Source organism: Oryza glaberrima, chromosome 4 (genome assembly GCF_000147395.1).
Source record: "Oryza glaberrima chromosome 4, OglaRS2, whole genome shotgun sequence".
Classification (NCBI taxonomy): domain Eukaryota; kingdom Viridiplantae; phylum Streptophyta; class Magnoliopsida; order Poales; family Poaceae; genus Oryza; species Oryza glaberrima.
Window position 1 is genome coordinate 15,041,998 of NC_068329.1, and position 20,531 is coordinate 15,062,528.

The window sequence follows — 20,531 nt, forward strand, 5'->3', positions numbered from 1 at the left end:
GGTGCGGGCGCTTAAGTCACTCGTGTGTGAAAAAACAAAAAAAAAAAACCAAACCCTATCCTGAAACCCTAGATTTTCCACCATCTAGTCACCACCGCCACTCGAAACCCTAGACCGCTGCCTCCACCTAGGCCGTCTCATCATTGTCGCTATCGAGGTCATCGTCGTCGCGGGGGAGGGCAGCCGCCTCCGGATCCACGCAGGGGGGGACTGCCGTCCCCAGATCCACGTGGCGGGAGGGCCGCCGACGGGTGCCTCCTCCATTGTTCTCCACGTGGGGAACTGCCGCCGCCTCCGTTGCACACCTCCTATGCCCTCCCCCACCGCCGTTGCTAGAGCTCGCGCCTGTCGCACGAGCCATCCACCGCCGTTGGGATGGAGTGGGGGAGAAAAGGAGGAGGCCAGGAGGGCCGAGAGAGGAGTGGAGGAGAAGAGAGTGGGAAGAGGAGGACTTAGTAGGAGAGAGCATGGAGGGGAGAATAAAAGAAAACGAGTGGGTCTATTTTCGCATGCGGATTACTTAAGAGAACCACATGTGAAAATAGGCTTATTTTTGCATGCGTTCCTCTTAAGAAGTATATGCGAAAATGGGGGGTTGATTTTTGCAGATGCGGGCATTTATGGTATGCCTGCAACCTGTTGGGATGCTCGTCCTAGAAAACATTTGTGTAGTAGTGTAACCAAACCAATTAAGTTGTGCTCACTTTGGAACTGTATAAATACCATCACTAGTTATTTTATTACAACTATGTTTATCTTTAATTCTAAAGCGCACCTAAATGCTACTATGCTATTTTACAGATTTAGTTCATCACTAGGAAGAAAACTCAATCTAACACACACCTACAAACCACGCGCGGGAATCAATACAACAAACTATCTATAGATCATCTTGCAAATTCTATGCTCAACACAGCTTTCTTCTCAAGGCTATAAACTTCACTGGTTGTGCTTCCCATCTCCACAAAGCTCAAATCCTCAAGTACAAGCGGCGGTTGTGGGCATTGTTGCACTTCATTAGCTAGTGCTAGGCGCCGGAGCTCCGCTGCCACCAGCACCATTGTCAGCCTTGTCATACCTGGAACAACCAAGCATTGACTTGCTAGAATAGCTGCCTGATGCATCACTCTCATACTAGCTTCATCAACCATGTCACTATCAAGGAGCTCAAAGAGTGTGCCCTCTGCCATTGCCTCCTGAAACATCAAGGTGAGGCTCTTCCTATCTTTTGACAGTGGCTTCTTACTAGTTAGAAGCTCAAGAAGAATAACTCCGAAACTATATACATCATTCTTAGATGTGAGTTGGTACTCTAGTAGGTAGTCAGGATCAATATACCCTGGTGTTCCTTTGGGTACAGCTTGAGTATTCTCATCGATTGTCGAACAGCCAAAGTCAGACACCTTTGCGATCAATCCCTCAGCAAGTAGGATATTGGATGGCTTCACATCGCCGTGGATTATAGGGTGTGGCAACGAGTGAAGATGCGCAAGTGCCTCGGCAAATTCTGCAGCGATCCTCATGCGGGTTCCAAGAGTTACATGGAACCTCTTGCTCCTATGGAGATCTAGTAACTCTTGTAGTGTTTTGTTCTGCACGAACTCGTACAGAAGCATGGGCGCCTCAAACTGGAGGCAACATCCAAGTAGCTTGACAATGTTGGGATGCCTGACACGGCAAAGTATGACTAACTCCTGCACAAATTCCATCTTTCTGCTCTCGTCGATCTCCTTGCACTTTTTTATTGCAACATTAACTCCGTTCAAGGCCGCCCTATAAACAGTTCCCTGGCCACCTTCACCGATGATGAGTTCCTTGTTGAAGTTACTTGTGGCAGTCTCAATCTCCCCTCTTTCATAGAGGGTGAATCCAACATTACCCTCTACTTTCATCATTTCCAGAAGTAGCTGGCCACCGTGCTATAGAAAAAATTCATGAGTCTGTCTTAATAGTGCTTGTTTTTTTATGCTCCTTTTGTGGCGTATCACTTCCCATCCAAGGAAACTAAAGAGGCCAACTAATACGCAGATAACCGCTCCTGGATAAACAAATATCTGACATTAGTGGAAATATTTGAGCATGTGTAGGTTTTAACATGGATGTCGACCAGATATGCAGCAGTAAAACATAGTCTTAAAAAAAAGAGATTGTAAAACATGTGCCTACCAATTGCCAGTCGTGCTTTTAGCGGCAAGCTGAAGTCTTTTCGGCATCCATCTGGAATGTTAGCATTTCCTTTGCTGCCCGCTGGACAGTTACAATCAAAATCGCCAGGTTTATTACGGCATTCTCCATAGCAATGATGAGTCTTGGAATCTTGACATTCATCAATATCTACAAAATAAAAATGACGAATTTGTAAGATGTGGGGAAAAGAATTTGGTAATCTGGAAAAATGGAAACGTGGGAGAATTTCAAATATGAAATGGGAATGGGAAAAAGTCAGAATCATAAACAGACTATGTAATGGAAATTTTATAAATGGACTAACTAAACTTATTTCTTAAAAATGTAGCCGGATGAAGTAAGAAAACAAAATCATGAAAGCTGCACGCTTAAAGCTATTTCATATGAACTGTCACAATTTTAGAATTCTAGATGTAGTATTGATGGGATTATAGGAAAATTCACCTTGACAGCCGTTGGGTCCTCCGAGGTAAGGATTGCCTTCGTACCCTTTGGAGCAGTTGCAGATGTAGCCTGGTCCGTTGGTTGAGTTGAAGCACTCGCTGTTGGTATTTTTGCACGCGTAAGAGTCCATCTTCTTCCGCGCCTCCTCACAACTGTTGGCGCTCCGAATGGCCCAATCAAGCACCATAGGCGCCCGACCATCATAGGTGTTGTTAAATTCCGATGTAGTCAAGTAGGTGGTCGAGAAGGTGAAGTTGGAGGAGTCCATTAGCACTGCGTAGCTGCAGGGTGTGCGGTTGTAGATCCCCGACGTGTTCATGCTGCTGTCATCGAAGAACGCCTGGTAGTAATCTAGGCCCTTTGGGATGGCCGTCTGGCAGCAGCCTATCCCGGAGCAGGTGCCGTTTGTCGCCTTCCACACATCACCTCGCCGGCACACGGACACGCACCCGCTCATGTACTTCCCCACGTAATCATGGTCGGCGATGTAGGCTTGTGTCCGGCAGCCGACGACCGTGAACTTGTTGGAGTCGGAGAGCATGAACGGCGTGCCAGTCATGTTGAGCTGCCACGTGTCGGAGTCCATCTCTTTAGAAGAAAAGTTGTAGCAGGACGAGGAGATGTGATTCATCACCCGGACCTGGCCAAGCTAGACGCTGAGCACCTCCACATTTCCGTAGAAGGGCTTGTAGACGCCGTTGCCGGTGTCGTTGCAGTCGAATTCGAAGGCGGACGCGGCGCACTTGTCCAAGCTGGTGCTGAATGGGTAAGGGATCTCAACGTCGCCACACTTGGTGTTCCGGCATTGCCCCTCTGCTCTCCCAGCGAGGAGCTCTGCAGCAATCGCTACGGCGAGGCACAGCGTTGTTGTTGTTAGTCCTCTGTGCCTAGTCATGGTGGATGGATGAACTAGCTAGTCCTAGCTATCTGTTTGTGTCTTAAACCTCTGATTCTTGATAGGTGATTATGGACTTGTGCTTGTATATGAAGATGAGCAGAGCCAGCGTTGAGAATTTGAGATGAATCCAACATGGACACTAGACAAACTTTCTTTTAAATATAAGAAAAAGACCCAACGACTTGAACAAGTCTTCGCTTACTGTATCTTTAGTGTTAATTTTAGAGTAAATTTTAGTCTGGACCACTTTCCTTGCCCTAGCTTAGCTAGCTTGCTTTCTGGCACATGTTCCAAATTGGTTAATTATCTACTAGTTTATGCAGGAGTGTTTGAAGAAAACTAATTTTAGGTAGAGCTGCTAAGATTTTACAACGACGATAAAATTATCTAAAAATCCACCAGCACATACTCCTTGTAATTAAGTTATCCATATAAATTTACAACAGGTAATATAGATGCACTTTTAACTGGCAAAAGCTAACACATCGATAACACAATAATCATCGATGCCTGAATACACTAGCTCTTCGGCACACTGACCATTTCCAACAAAGATGATGATCCAAAGACTTTGCCGGTCAAATTGTGACTATGCCCTGAGACCTCTCCACGACTGAAATTTTCACAATTTGACTCTTGCAAAAACTATTTTTACAAATAAACCGTCGCCAAAATTTATTTCAAAAATGACCCTTTTTTCAGTGCCAAATCACCTGACCCTGAATTTAGACACCTCAGCGCCACGTGAACTGGCGCCGAATACCGTACCACCACGGATGGGAGACTAAGTCAGCGTGCCAACGTATATTCAGCGTCACGCTATTTGGCGCTTAGGTGTCCAGATTCAGCGCCATATGATTTGGCGCTGAAAAAAAGATTATTTTTGAAATAAGTTTTGGCGACGGTTCATTTGTGAAAATAGTTTTCGTAAAGAGTTAAATTGTGAAAATTTGTGTCTCCACGAGGCTGGAAGTGAATATTTCTTTGATGTCATCGCACATGGCTGTCCATCAGATTAGATTCCATGTCCACGTCGCTTGCTCGGTTACCACACAAATAGTGACTTTTGTAGTGCCAAACTTTTTACGTAATTAAGTACGTATATGTAGCGAATTAAATACTACTCCCACCATCCTAAAATGTTTGACGCTGTTGACTTTTTTAAACATGTTTGACCGTTAGTCTTATTAAAAAAAATTAAGTAATTATTAATTCTTTTTCTATCATTTGATTCATTGTTAAATATACTTTAATGTATACATATAGTTTTACATATTTCACAAAAGTCTTTTAATAAAATTAACGGTTAAATATATTTAAAAAAGTCAACAGCGTTAAACATTTACAAAAGGAGGGAGTACTACTTCACAATCATTTATTTTGACTGGGAGTCCACTGTGCTTAGATGATCTTTCATGCGCTTCAGCTCATGTGTAATCGAGGAACTAGGCCCCGGACTCCCGGAGCAGGCCTAGCTCACGGGCGGCGAGCCAGCTGGCAACGTCCTAGGCTCTCGCGGTTGTGGTAGTTGCCGCCATTACTACTTAGAAAAAACATTTTCGTAGATGGCCAAAAGTAGTTTTTCTAGTTAGAAGAAAGGACGATTGCGAAAATCCTCTAGAAGAAAAAAAAACACAACCCGCCAGCACCGTGCCTCGCTGCCGCCGCCCTCCCCCGGTCTCCCTCCAGCCAGATCTGGGAGGGGAGGGGAGGGGAGGGGAGCCGCGCCGCCGTGGTCGCCGTCCGTGCCGCCACCTCCACGTCCGTGCCGCCGCAGTCGCCGTCCGCGCCGCCGCCACCGTGCCGGGAGCCGCCGTCGCTCCCCCTCCGGCGGGGAGGGAGGGGAGGGGAGGGGAGGGGAATGGGCCAGTGTAGAGAGGAGAAGTGTTGAGGGAGAGAGATAAACAGTTGAGAGGGAAATGAGTGGTAGAGAGGGGTGGGAGGCGGAGAAGATAAGACTTAAGATATATATTTTTTTTTGGGTAGATACGATTTTTACAGGTGGACCATATAAGATTCGCCTACGAAAATAGATTTTCGCAGGCGCCGCTTAAGTGGTCCACCTGCGAAAATCATTTTCGCAAGAGGAAACTTCACCCCGATTTATATTTTTGTAGTTGGTCATTTGGCTCCAAGGGTCATATCCGCCTATAAAAAAAAGACCCCATATCGGGAAAAATGTTTTTTCTAGTACTGTGCTATACACTCTAGCCCCTCGCCATGTCTGACCTCGGCGGCATTGCTGGAACTTGGATAGCGCTTGCTGTTGTGGAATTACCGGTGAAGGGTGTGGTGCACCGTGGCAGTGGACAGGTAACAGGTTTGCCCTGCAACGCCAAGGTCGTGTCAAATGCAAACATCAGGGGGCTCAATTGTCTTAGATGCATTTCCTGTTGAGAGTGACATACAAGAGAAATATGACCGCAAGCCTTTCAACAACTGCGGATGCAGCCCACATTTTAATCCACTGCTTCGACCAACCTCCCAAGCTATCGCACTGACCAGGTCGTGGTTGATTAAGTTTCACCAGCCTATCAGGAGATCACGTACGCTCGCTGCAGCGCAGAATGCAGTCTCGATCTGCAGCTACTACTCTCTCCATCCCAAACAAAGATCAATCCTAAAAATGTATCTGGACATACGCGTTGTCTAGATACATCCCTAGAATTGGATTATTTTGGGACAGAGGAGTATTCCTGCTTTGGTGCGATCTGCTGCAACATCGCTTTGGTCTGCTATGCACTGTCAGTGTGTCACCTTCACACACCAGAACTTGCCGTGCGGGACTCTTTTTAATCGTTGTCGTCATTAATATCTTGTGATGAATAATTGGTTTTGTAAATGACTTATTCGATGAAATTGGTTTGAGAATATGCGTGGATCTAGATGTAAGTGTGTATAACTTATGGGTCCTCACAACCATACTATTGTCGACGTCACCACCACATTGAGGCACCTCATTGGAACTCCAGATTCAACCGACGGTCGGCGTTGGGAGAAAGAAGAACCCTGTCGCCGCCATCCTTGTGCCCGCACAAAACTTCGGCGGCATGCTCGGGTGAAAGCGAGGTAAGAGGAGCTGAGGAGTCAAAGAGTTGGTGCGGCAATTGCAACTACTAGTTGTTTCATTACATTTCTGCCAATTGATCATTAGTTCTACAGTACACTAAATGCTATATTGTGTCTACATGTTCTTATATTCTTATTCCTCACCACAACAACAATCAATATACAAAAACCTACAAATGGCACAAGGAATACAATCAAGATGGCAAATTCTGATTATCTAGCGAATTCTGTGCTTAACACGGCCTTATTCTCAAGGCTATAAACCCCGCTGGTCTTGCTCTCATCGTACCAAATGGAAATTGTGCTTCCTGTATCCACAAAGCTCAACCCCTCAAGCACCAGTGGCGGTTGCGGGTATCGCTGCACTTCATCTGCTAGTGCAAGCCGTCGGAGCTCCTCCGCCACAAGAGCCATTGCCGGTCTCGTTGTACCTGGAACAACCAAGCACCGACTTGCCAGCACTGCAACTCGATGAATTACTCTCATGCTAGCTTCATCGACTATGTCACTGTCAAGGAGCTCACGGAATGTGCCATTTACCATAGCCTCCTGAAACATCGAGGTCAAGCTCTTCCTTTCTTTTGACAGTGGCTTCTTACCAGTTAGTAGCTCAAGAAGAATAACGCCAAAGCTATATACGTCATTCTTGGCTATCAGCTGATACTCGAGTATGTAGTCTGGGTCAATATACCCTGGCGTGCCTTTGGGCACAGTCTGAGTACTCTCATCAATTGTTGAGCAGCCAAAGTCAGACACCTTTGCGACTAATCCCTCAGCGAGTAGGATGTTGGCCGGCTTCACGTCACCATGGAGTATAGGGTGCGGCAGTGAGTGCAGATGCGCAAGTGCCTCGGCAGATTCCGCAGCAATCCTTAGGCGGGTTCCTAGTGTGACATGGAACCTCCTGCTCCTTTGGAGATCCAACAACTCTTGCAGTGTTTTGTTCTGCACAAACTCGTACACAAGCATGGGTGCCTCAAACTGGAGGCAACAACCGAGCAACTTGACGATGTTGGGATGGTTGACACGGCAAAGTATGACCAGTTCCTGCACAAATTCCATCTTCCTGCTCTCGTCAATCTCCTTGCACATTTTAATTGCAACGGCAGTTCCACCTAACATTGCCCTGTAAACAGTTCCTTGCCCTCCTTCCCCAACGATGTGCGCTTTGTTGAAGTTATTTGTGGCAGTCTCAATCTCTTGTCTATCGTAGAGGGTGAACCCAGCATTGCCCTCTACTTTCATCATTTCTAGCAGTAGTTGTCCTCCGTGCTGTTGGAAAAACTCATCATTCTGTCTTAATAAAGCTTGTCTTTTAATGCTCCTTTTGTGCCGGATAACCTCCCATCCAAGAAAACCAAAGAGGATAGATAATATGCAGGCAACAGCACCTTCAGAGATAATGTTCTCTCGTTAGTGAAAAGGTTTATTAAAATACTATTCTAACATCTCTGTGTGTCTAGGGCCTGATCAAGCACATCGTAAGATGAAGCAACACGGTGCTGGAATAAGTACGTACCAATTGCAAGTCGTGCCTTTGGCGTTAAGAAGTTTTTTTGGCACCCTCCTGGAATAGAGGCATTTCCTCGGGTACCAGCATGACAGAAACAATCAAATCCTCCTTCTTTATTGTGGCATTCTCCGTAGCAGGAGTAACTCTCAGGATGTAAACATTCATTAATATCTGCAATCAAATATAAATCTTTTATTGAAAAACATATAACATGATGATATATATACAAATTAAATGACAAAAGCCAAGGAAAAAAAGTTGGTATCTAAGGGCCTCTTTGATTCAAAGGAAATTCATAGGAATTTTATAGGATTTCATTCCTATAGGATTTTTTTTCCTATATAGCCCTTTGAATCAAAGGAATGGATCCTATAGAATCCTATGAAATTCCTATGGATTGTCTTTTTCCATGCAAGTTTTGGAGGAAATTTAACATGAGGTAGAACCTCATGGAAAGAATCCTTTGAGTCTTTATCTCTCCTCAAATTCCTGTGTTTTTCTTGCGGCCCAATCAAATAGTTATTCCTATGTTTTTCCTGTTTTGCAATCCTCTGTTTTACACTTGTATTCCTGTCAGAATCCTATGTTTTTCCTAGTTCTATGTTTTTTTATTCCTGTGATTCAAAGGGGTCCTAAAAGACGTGCTAACTATAGGAAATTATACTTGGCAACTATGCATCCCACGACAACTTGACTATCAGTCTGTCAGGGTGTTCATTTTAATTAATTTTGTATGGTATTAACAGCCCCTGGTACTTAAAAAAAGAACAACTAGAAGCAGCAGGGCGCGCACACACAGTTGAGAGGCTAAAGACTAAAGTACATACAAAAACACATTGGATCCGAGAAGAACTGCAGAAGGGTAAATAAGCAGTGTACGTCTCTGTAATGTCTAGAATCTAGATACGTACGTAGCACAAGGAATTAGTTTTATTTTAGAAGGAGGGTGTATGTTGGAAGCGAGTTCATTAATTGTGCAGATACGTCATTATTTGAAGCTGGAATAGAGAAAAAAAACGTAAGAGAGCTGTTTATATACTCTACTGCAATAGTACATGCTAACGCAATATTATACTTATTGTTAAGAAATACCAAATGAAATATAGTAATTGTTTAAAACTTCTAGCTAGCTTTGTCGAGAATATATTCATTGGCATATTTTACCTTGACAGCCTTTGGAGCCTTGAAGGTAGGGATTGCCTTGGTATCCTTTGGAGCAGTTGCACATGTATGCTAATTCCGTTCCACTGGAGTAATTAAGACAGACGCTATGGTCACTTTTGCATGCGTACGACGTGAGATTTTTCTGCGCTTCCACGCAGTCTTGGGCATCCCAGATAGCCCAGTCAAACATCACCGGCGCTTGGCCGCCATAGGTGGTGTTGAACTCTAGCGGAGAAACCAGGTAGCTAGTCGAGAAAGTAAAGTTGGAGTAGTCCATGAGAACGGCATAGCTGCACGGAGTGTGGTTGTAGATCTCCGACGTGTTCAAGCTCTCCTCAAACGACACCTCGTAGTATTCCAGCCCCCTGGGGATGGTCGTCTGGCAACAGCCTATCCCGGAGCAGGTACCATTGGTGGCACTCACCACCGTGGCACCAGGGCAGGAGGACGCACAGCCGCTCGTGTAGTTGCTCATCGGGTCGGAGATGAAGGCCAATGACCGGCACCCGACGACGGTGAACTTGTTGGAGTCAGACAGCATGAACGACGAGGCAGACAGGTTGAACCTCCACATAGTGGAGTCCATCTTCCTAGAGGTGGTGTTGTAACATGAAGAAGATATGGGAGTCATCACCCTGATCTGACCAAGCTGGAGTGAGATGCTGAGGACCTCCATATCTCCTAAGAACGGTCTGCTGTTGTTGCAGTCGATCTCGTAGCCAAGCGACAAGGCACAGTCGTCGCCTAATCGGACGCCAAAAGGGTAAGGGATGTCTATGCCGCCGCAGCTGTGCTGGCATTCCGCCTCTGCGACGCCGGCGAGCAGCACCGCCGCGGAAAAGGCTATGGCCAGCCGTAATATTGTTAGCTCGCTATAGGAAGCCATGGATGCGCGAACTTAATTTGTAGGTGTGTTTTCTGATCGTGTACTTGTGCACTAGCCTTAGTTCGACGAATGCTCGTACATATGAAGAAGAGGGGAACCAGCATTGATGGATGAATGGATCATTACTTGGCCACTAGCCACAGAACAATAAAATAAACGAAAATGATCCAACGTTGACGACGACTTGACCAACTCAACGAAGTCTTCGCATTACTATCTTCCCTACTACATGCATTTCTGGCAGATGAAAAAAAAAAACGTTACTAGCTCCCTCGTTCCTAAAATATATTTTCTTCCTTTCATATTATAAGCCGCTTTAATTTTTTTTATGTCAGACTTTTTAAAAATTTACCATATTTATAGAAAAATATAGAAACATTTATATAATATTGAATATATTTTAATAGTTTCTTTGTTTTATGTTAAAATATTACTATATTTTTCTCTATATTTGATGAAAGCTAAAGAAATTTGACTAAAAAAAATCAAATCAACTTCTAATCTGAAATGGATGTAGTAGTTATCTAGACACATATAATTATATATATTTTTGAAGGAGGGAGTAGTAATCAGTACAAGAAGCTTTCCATATGTAAATCATGTAGCTATGATCTATCTATATAAATCCATCTACATAATTTATTTATACTAGTTGGGCACTTCCTAATAGCCTCAAATTTACTAGGAAAATACGACCATTTATTAGATGAATCATATCAACGTGAATACGTACGTAGATCGTATTAAGAGTTTGTGTTAAATAAAACATGCCATACGAGCAACCAGCGACTCACAAGAATTTAGTGTTTTACAAATTCAAATTAATTAATATGGTGTTTTATTTGGGCCCTTAGTTAACACTATTAATTCAATTCTAAAATTAGAAATTGATAATTAAACTACATGTATATTACAAATATTTGTGAGCTGAGATTTTGTATTTCATCAACTGCTGCATTATATTATCTAAGATTTTGCTTGGCACGGAAAACCTAATAAAAGATTATGGCTCTGTGAATCTTCAGGCGAAACGAATGGGATATTATGCCATTACCTAAAATTCCCTCCAGCACATGCTTTTCGTTGAATTTAGGCTGTGTTCGAATCTGCGAAGTGTGAGATTTTTCAGTAGCATGAGAAACGAAGTGAGCCATTAATGTATGATTAATTAAATATACTTTTACAAACTTAAAATATATTTATTTGTTTTTAAAGAAACTTGAAGACAAAAAATTTTGGTACGAAACGTTGATGTATTGATCATCCATTGCGTACATGGACATTGCTCTGTTTGGCACACTGGTCATTCCTAACAAGATGCTCCAATGACCTGACCAAGTCGCCGTTGCCAAAATTTCAGCGACTTAATTGGAACAACTTTTCAAATATTCCAATGTACGACATTTCAATTTCACGAGATAAATACCCAGCTCGGCTCGACTCGTTGCAAAGCTCGAGCTTGATCATTTAGCTCGTGAGCCGATGCATCAAATACTGACCGAACAAGAGAAAAATAGCTTGCAGAAAAAAAAAAACTCAAATAGTGTACATTAAGAAAGAAGGGAAAAAAACAGCAAATCACATAAAATTCGTGCAGAGCCAAACCGGCTCAAGCTCCGCTACATTGCTTCATACCACGGCTGAAAATAGGAGTGCTTTACACAAATCCAGTCAATCACACCCTGCATTAATTCTATTTCATTGCATATTACAACTTTTGTACCTAAGATACAGATATGGCGCTACGCTAGGGCGGCAGAGAGATAAAGAGAGTGGAGACAGAGGCACGATCGGATGGGGTGACTAGGGTTTTGACCTGATTGATGCTCTATTAGGCTGGGTCTTCCAAAAATATAGCCTTACATGCTATGTGACTGTAGACCTGTGACCTGCTAAGGTAGCGTTAGTCTAGCTCGTTAAGGCTAGTAGCTCGCGAGCTACCTCGAGCTGGCTTGTTATATCTATTAAGTTAAAATGTCAGCTCGGTTCGTCAAAAAAATGATACGAGTCGATCCGAGCTGAGTCCATCTTGTCGCGAGTCGAACGGGCTAACCAGCGACGAGTTTCCTGTCCACGCGGAGGACGGACGCGCAACCAACTGCTAATTGGCGGTTTCGGCGTCACAGTGTTGGTGGGCACTATTGCGCGTCAACCTGGCCCGGCGCGCGTGGACGGTCATTCCCGCGTCAAGTCAAGTCGTCGCCCGCTAGAGGCTTTTCTCGAGACGCAGACAGAGTACGCGGCAGGCACCTCTCGAAGCCATCAATTATTTCTCGGCAAAGCAAATCACAACGTGGGTGGAAGTGGAACAACGAGCTTTGAAGGCCACCCCATCAAGCTACCTACCTCTGGTTATTTTAAGCAGAAAGGGTAGAAAGCCAATCACACCTAAACAACAGCTGTGTTTAGTTCAGCGCAAAGTTTAAATTTTGATTGAAATTGGAGATGATGTGACTGAAAAATTGTGTGTGTATGATAGGTTGATGTGATAGAAAAGGACTGAAGTTTGGATCCAAACTTTGGATCTAAACACAGCCCAGAAGCATATGTTAGCTCGTCGAAACTTGTCTAGCCTCGATCGGATTGCATCCACGGCTGGTGCGGCAACTTGTCTGGCTCAACATGATATATACAAGAGTGATGAGTGATGAACATGGAGATAAATAATTCTCTTTCAACTATATAACTTTTTTTAAGAAAAAAATATCCATGTCAATAAGTACATCGACTGACATTAAAAATAATAATTAGCCACAAAAATGAACAGAAACGGAAAGGCATATCCCATCATAAATAACGCTAGTACATAAACAATTTTTCCAGACGGCCTAAACAAATTTTCGCGTGCGGGCCCTGACCCATCTGCACCCTGGTATATGCAAACATCGTCATTTTTCCATGTGGATGCGGGCGCTTAAGTCACCCGTCTGTGAAAAAACAAAAAAAAATCCAGACGCTACCCTGAAACCCTAGATCTGCCACCATCTAGTCGCCACCACCACTCGAAACCCTAGACCGCTGCCTCCACCTAGGCCGTCTCGTCATCGTCGCTATCGAGGTCATCGTCGTCGCGGGGGAGGGTGGCCGCCTCCGGATCCGCGCAGGGGAGGATTGTCGTCCCCAGATCCACGTGGCGGGAGGGCCGCCGACGGGTGCCTCCTCCACTGTTCTCCATGTGGGGAATTGCCGCCGCCGCCGTTGCTCACCTCCTATGCCCTCCCCCACCGCCGTGGCTGGAGCTCGCGCCTATCGCACGAGCCATCCACCGCCGTTGGGATGGAGTGGGGGAGAAGAGGAGGAGGCTAGTAGGGCCGAGAGAGGAGTGGAGGAGAAGAGAGTGGGAAGAGGACTTAGTGGGAGAGAGTAAGGAGGGGAGAATAAAAGAAAAAGAGTGGGTCTATTTTCGCATGCGGATTACTTAAGAGAACCACATGTGAAAATAGGCTCATTTTTGCATGCGGTCCTCTTAAGAAGCGTATGTGAAAATGGGGGGTCGATTTTTGCAGACACGGGCATTGGCATTTATGGTATGCCTGCAACCTATTGGGATGCTTGTCCTAGAAAACATTTGTGTAGTAGTGTAACCAAACCAATTAAGCTGTGCTCACTTTGGAACTGTATAAATATCATCACTAGTTATTTTATTACAACTATGTTTATCTTTAATTCTAAACCGCACCTAAATGCTACTATGCTATTTTACAGATTCATTTCATCACTAGGATGAAAACTCAATCTAACACACACCTGCAAACCACGCACGGGAATCAATACAACAAACTATCTATAGATCATCTTGCAAATTCTATGCTCAACACAGCTTTCTTCTCAAGGCTATAATCCTCAAGTACAAGCGGCGGTTGTGGGCATTGTTGCACTTCATCAGCTAGTGCTAGGCGCCGGATCTCCGCTGCCACCAGCACCATTGTCGGCCTTGTCATACCGGGAACAGCCAAGCATTGACTTGCTAGAACAGCTGCCTGATGCATCACTCTCATACTAGCTTCATCAACCATGTCACTATCAAGGAGCTCAAAGAGTGTGCCCTCTGCCATTGCCTCCTGAAATATCAAGGTGAGGCTCTTCCTATCTTTTGACAGCGGCTTCTTACTTGTTAGAAGCTCAAGAAGAATAACTCCGAAACTATATACATCATTCTTAGATGTGAGTTGGTACTCTAGTAGGTAGTCAGGATCAATATACCCTGGTGTTCCTTTGGGTACAGCTTGAGTATTCTCATCGATTGTCGAGCAGCCAAAGTCAGACACCTTTGCGATCAATCCCTCAACAAGTAGGATATTGGCTGGCTTCACATCGCCGTGGATTATAGGGTGCGGCAACGAGTGAAGATGCGCAAGTGCCTCGGCAGATTCTGCAGCGATCCTCATGCGGGTTCCGAGAGTTACATGGAACCTCTTGCTCCTATGGAGATCTAGTAACTCTTGTAGTGTTTTGTTCTGCACGAATTCGTACACAAGCATGGGCGCCTCAAACTGTAGGCAACATCCAAGTAGCTTGACAATGTTGGGATGCCTGACACGGCAAAGTATGACCAACTCCTGCACAAATTCCATCTTCCTGCTCTCGTCGATCTCCTTGCACTTTTTTATTGCAACATCAACTCCGTTCAAGGCCGCCCTATAAACAGTTCCCTGGCCACCTTCACCGATGATGTGTCCCTTGTTGAAGTTACTTGTGGCAGTCTCAATCTCCCCTCTCTCATAGAGGGTGAATCCAACATTACCCTCTACTTTCATCATTTCCAGAAGTAGCTAGCCACCGTGCTGTAGAAAAAATTCGTCAGTCTGTCTTAACAGTGCTTGTTTTTTTATGCTCCTTTTGTGGCGTATCACTTCCCATCCAAGGAAACTAAAGAGGCCAACTAATACGCAGATAACCGCTCCTGGATAAACAAATATCTGACATTAATGGGAATATTTGAGCATGTGTTTTAAAAGCAAAGTTTTAACATGGATGTCGACCAGATATGCAGCAGTAAAACATCTTAAAAAAAAGAGATATATAGTAAAACATGTGCCTACCAATTGCCAGTCGTGCTTTTAGCGGCAAGCTGAAGTCTTTTCGGCATCCATCTGGAATGGTAGCATTTCCTTTGCTGCCCGGTGGACAGTTACAATCAAAACCGCCAGGATTATTACGGCATTCTCCATAGCAATAATGATGAGTATTGGGATCTTGACATTCATCAATGTCTACAAAATAAAAATGACGAATTTGTAAAATGCGGGGAAAAGAATTTGGTAATCTGGAAAAATGGAAACGTGGGAGAATTTCAAATATGAAATGGGAATGGGAAAAAGTCAGAATCATAAACAGACTATGTATTGGAAATCAGGGAAAAGGGTGGGAAACCTTATTTTATTTATATTTTATAAATGGACCAACAAAACTTATTTCATAAAAATGCAGCCGGATGAAGTAAGAAAACAAAATCATGAAAGCTGCACGCTTAAAGCTATTTCATATGAACTGTCACAATTTTAGAATTCTAGATGCAGTATTGATGGGATTATAGGAAAATTCACCTCGACAGCCATTGGGTCCTCCGAGGTAAGGATTGCCTTCGTACCCTTTTGAGCAGTTGCAGATGTAGCCAGGTCCGTTGGCTGAGTTGAAGCACTCGCTGTTGGTACTTCTGCACGCGTAAGAGTCCATCTTCTTCCGTGCCTTCTCACAGGTGTTGGCGCTCCGGATGGCCCAATCAAGCACCATAGGCGCCCGGCCGCCATAGGTGTTGTTAAATTCCGATGAAGTCAAGTAGGTGGTCGAGAAGGTGAAGTTTGAGGAGTCCATTAGCACTGCGTAGCTACAGGGGGTACGGTTGTAGATGCCCGATGTGTTCATGTTTTTGATGTCGAAAAACACCTGGTAGTAATCCAAGCCCTTTGGAATGGCCGTCTGGCAGCAGCCTATCCCGGAACAGGTGCCATTTGTCGCCTTTGACACATCACCTCGCCGACAGACGGAAACGCAACCGCTCATGTACTTCCCCACGAAAGTCTGGTCGGCGATGTAGGCTAGTGTCCGGCAACCGAGGATCGTGAACTTGTTGTAGTCGGAGAGCATGAATGGCGTGCCAGTCATGTTGAGCTCCCACGTGTCGGAGTCCATATCTTTAGAAGATATGTTATAGCAGGAAGAGGAGATGTGATTCATCACCCGGACCTGGCCAAGCTGGAGGGAGACGCTGAGCACCTCGACATTTCCGTAGAAGGGCTTGTAGACGCCTTTGCCGGTGTCGTTGCAGTCGAATTCGAAGGCGGACGCGACGCACTTGTCCAAGCTGGTGCTGAATGGGTAAGGGATCTCAACGTCGCCACACTTGGTGTTCTGGCATTGCCCCTCTGCTCTCTCAGCGAGGAGCTCTGCAGCAATCGCTATGGCGAGGCACAGCGTTGTTGTTGTTAGTCCTCTGTGGCTAGTCATGGTGGATGGATGAACTAGCTAGTCCTAGCTATCTGTTTGTGTCTTAAACCTCTGTTTCTTGATAGGTGATTATGGACTTGTGCTTGTATATGAAGATGAGCAGAGCCAGCGTTGAGAATTTGAGATGAATCCAACATGGACACTAGACAAACTTTCTTTTAAATATAAGAAAAAGACCCAACGACTTGAACAAGTCTTCGCTTACTGTATCTTTAGTGTTAATTTTAGAGTAAATTTTAGTCTGGACCACTTTCCTTGCCCTAGCTTAGCTAGCTTGCTTTCTGGCACATGTTCCAAATTGGTTAATTATCTACTAGTTTATGCAGGAGTGTTTGAAGAAAACTAATTTTAGGTAGAGCTGCTAAGATTTTACAACGACGATAAAATTATCTAAAAATCCACCAGCACATACTCCTTGTAATTAAGTTATCCATATAAATTTTGAACAGGTAATATAGATGCACTTTTAACTGGCAAAAGCTAACACATGGATCACAGATCGTCGATGCCTGAATGCACACTGACCATTTCCAACAAAGACGATGATCCAAAGACTTTACCGGTCAAAGTCACCGTTGCATCTCATCTTCGATCGTGACTACGACGTGAGACCTCTCCACGACCATGAGGCTGGAAGTGAATATTTCTTTCGATGTCATCGCACATGGCTGCCCATCAGATCAGATTCCATGTCCACGTCGCTTGCCCGGTTACCACACAAATAGTGGCTTTTGTAATGCCAACTTTTTATGCAAGTACGTACGTAGCGAACTAATTAACTAAATACTACTACTTCACAATTATATTATATTATACTCCCTCCGTTTCTAAATATTTGATGATGTTAACTTTTTAAAATATAAACATTTGATGATGTTAACTTTTTAAAATATGTTTGACCGTTCGTCTTATTAAAAAAAATTAAGTAATTATAAATTATTTTCTTATAATTTAATTCATTGTTAAATATACTTATATGTATACATATAGTTTTACATATTTCACAACAGTTTTTGAATAAGGCGAATAGTCAAACATATGCTAAAAAGTCAACGGTGTCAAATATTTAGAAACGGAGGGAGTACTAGATTCTCCCTTCGACATATTATCGGTGCAAAATCATTTATTTTGACTGGGAGTCCACTGTGCTTAGGTGATCTTGCATGCATGCGCTTCAGCTCTCGCAGTTGTGATAGTTGCCGTCTCTACTCTCTACCCTAAGAGAATAAGATTGCTCGTGTGACGCTAAAATGTTGTTTCCGTCAACCACATCTATACCTAATTAAAAGATTCGTATTTTTCCTCTAGTCACACTTTTTTCGTCTGTATTGTCCGATTTCTTCCCTCTCAGCGCGTGCGGGGGCGGTTTTGAAGAGAAACAGACTCAGGCTACAAAGCTAGGGTTTCCCTTTCCACATATACGATGTGGTTTTGCTTTGATTCTTGGGAAAACGGAAAGAGGAGAAGATAACGATCAAAACCCCTCAATCAATTTTGGATTATCTCCATGGATGTGGTCGGATTTCACGGAGAAGGCAAATTCAGGATTAGTCGGGCAGATGAAGCAATACGGACGGAGGTAGGAGACGACCTTGTAGCACTGGCCCACATGATAGTGAAAGAAGACAGTGAAAGAAAGAACGGGGGAGGCTGATTAGACTTGTAGTGCCTTGCTAGGCCGGATGCGTACTTGCGGGCTGAGGCAAAGGGGAGGAGAAGGGAGAAAAGTGGGCCAGCTAGGCTGCGGGCTGAGGAAGGAAACGGGATGAAGTTGGCCCAGAGAGAATGGAGAGTTTTTATTTAGATTTTTGTTTAAATAGCAATTGAGATCTGAAAATTTTAAGAAAATTTCAGAGAGTATAATTAATCATGGAGAACTTCATAAAAATTAAATTCAGCCATATCATTTTATTTCCACACTTACTTTACTTTTAAATTAATTTAAACGCCTACCTACTTAAAAAAATCAATCAAGTATTTCAGGAAATGTATATTTAAGTTAATTACATAATGTAAATCTCTCAAATTCTCCTCAATTTCTCATCTTTTCTTCCCGTTGCAACGCACGGATATTTTTTCTAATAGGTTAACAATGAGAGCTACTGTACGTACGATATTTCACGTACGAAGCTCGTATGACGTAACGTTTTCAACGGAAGCCAGTCACATTGTCCGGCCGTTTCCTAGCGATGCAATAAGTAACGTTCACCAGCCGTCAGCAATCGTACGAGAAACTTACATCACAATCGTATGCATAACATTTTTCGGTTAACAATCGCTCTAATCTCTGTGTGGAACTCCGCAACATGTTCAGCAATGCCGGTTGTTGGCTTGCAAGATATATACTTCAGCATTAACTGTTTTTTCTACGGTGGTTGGCACTATTCTGGATCTCTGATCACTTTTAATCTAACGTACAGGATAAAAGGTAGCGATGAAAAGGTACTTAAAACGAACGCGGGCCAGGTACGTATCAACTTGATGATCATTTGCTGCAAGGTTAAAATAGTAATTACCAATTCGTGTGGTTAAGGACAAACTCTGTGCAATCCTTTCTCGATCTACTCTCATCTTGAATTACACAACAGGAATTAGGCAGTCAGTCCCGCTGCTCATGCATACGTGTTTACTCACTCCTTCCTAAAAAAACAAACCTAAAACTAAATGTGACATATTCTAATACAATGAATTTGGATAGAGGTATATCCAGATTTGAAGCACTAGGATGTGTCACACATCTGATACTTGGTTGGCTTTTTATAGAATAGAGAGAGTACTCGTGATCCTTTTCGCTCTACTAGCGCTAGCAAGTAGCCATCGGGCTCGCCACTACTAAAAAACTATTTTTCCGCGTGGTCAAATTGATTTTTCCGTGTGAAGGTTTTCCCCCGTTAGACCTAGGTGTCTCGAAAAATGAATATTTTCGTGTGCGGGTGGCCCAACCGCACGGGATAATCGATTATCCCGTGCGGTCAAATTATACCGCCTGCACGGAACCCAAAAAAACAAAAAAAAATGCGAAAATCGCCGCCACCCGCTGGATCGCACGCACCCGGCCACCGTCGAGCCCACCCGCCGCCGCCACAGTCACGCCGGCTGCCACCACCACCAGATCCGGGTGGGGGACGACTGCCGCCACCGGATCCAGACGGGGGTCGCCCGCTCACCGCCGCCCACTCGCCGTCCCTGCCTTGACGACGCACGGGACGACAGTGTCGTCGTCGAGGGAGCCGAGCGATGACGTGCATGACAAGGACGACGACCAGGAGAAGGTTCTGCCCGCTCGCCGCTGCCCGTTCGCCACCTCTGCTTTGACGATGCACGATGAACGGCTGACGATGCCTTCGCCTCCGACGTGCACGACGAACGGCTGACGACTCATCCGCCTTGCTGCGTGCGCAGAAGGGGCCATCGCCGACGCCCGCTGTTGACGGAGGAGGGGAGGGGAAGCTGGGAGGAGTAAAGGTAGAGAGAGAGAGGAGAGTGGTTGAGGGAGAATATAAAGGAAAAAAAGGAAGAGAGAGGATATAAAAAATTTGAAATGGGTTGGAGGAAAAGGACGGAAGTATTTTTCTATGCATTCTACTTAAAAAACCCGCACGCGAAAATTGATTTTTCCGTGTGGTCCTCTTAAGTTGACCGCACGGGATAATAAGGATCATCCCGTGCGGTCAGATTAAGACGCCCGCAGCACGACGACCCGGTGCCGGTCCCCCTATTTGTCTGTGCGGTTCCTGTACGGTTCCACCTATGGACCGCAAGGAAAAAAAGGGACGGCGTCCATGAAAATCTATTCTATAGTAGTGCACGATCTTCACCTCCATCGTCATCTACCTCGTGTCAAGCCTAGGCAGCGGGACTATACACTCTAGCCTCTCGCCATGTCTATCCTCGATCGGCGGCATTGCTGGAACTTGGAAAGC

At 44.5% G+C, this 20,531-nt stretch overlaps 1 protein-coding gene and 2 pseudogenes across 1 annotated transcript; all 3 read right to left on the reverse strand.

The window, feature by feature from the left end:
- Positions 1-887: 887 nt before the first annotated feature.
- On the reverse strand, positions 888-3,526 carry LOC127769763 (wall-associated receptor kinase 2-like; annotated as a pseudogene).
- A 3,108-nt stretch (positions 3,527-6,634) lies between these two features.
- On the reverse strand, positions 6,635-10,257 carry LOC127769762 (wall-associated receptor kinase 2-like). The gene is made up of 3 exons (XM_052295392.1): positions 9,276-10,257; positions 8,118-8,282; positions 6,635-7,989 (listed from the first exon to the last, which is right to left on the reverse strand). Exons 1-3 carry the CDS (start codon positions 10,159-10,161, stop codon positions 6,812-6,814), a joined length of 2,229 nt encoding a protein of 742 aa, XP_052151352.1. The 5' UTR covers positions 10,162-10,257; the 3' UTR covers positions 6,635-6,811.
- A 3,549-nt stretch (positions 10,258-13,806) lies between these two features.
- Positions 13,807-16,703, reverse strand: LOC127769765 (wall-associated receptor kinase 2-like; annotated as a pseudogene).
- Between the last annotated feature and the right edge of the window lie 3,828 nt (positions 16,704-20,531).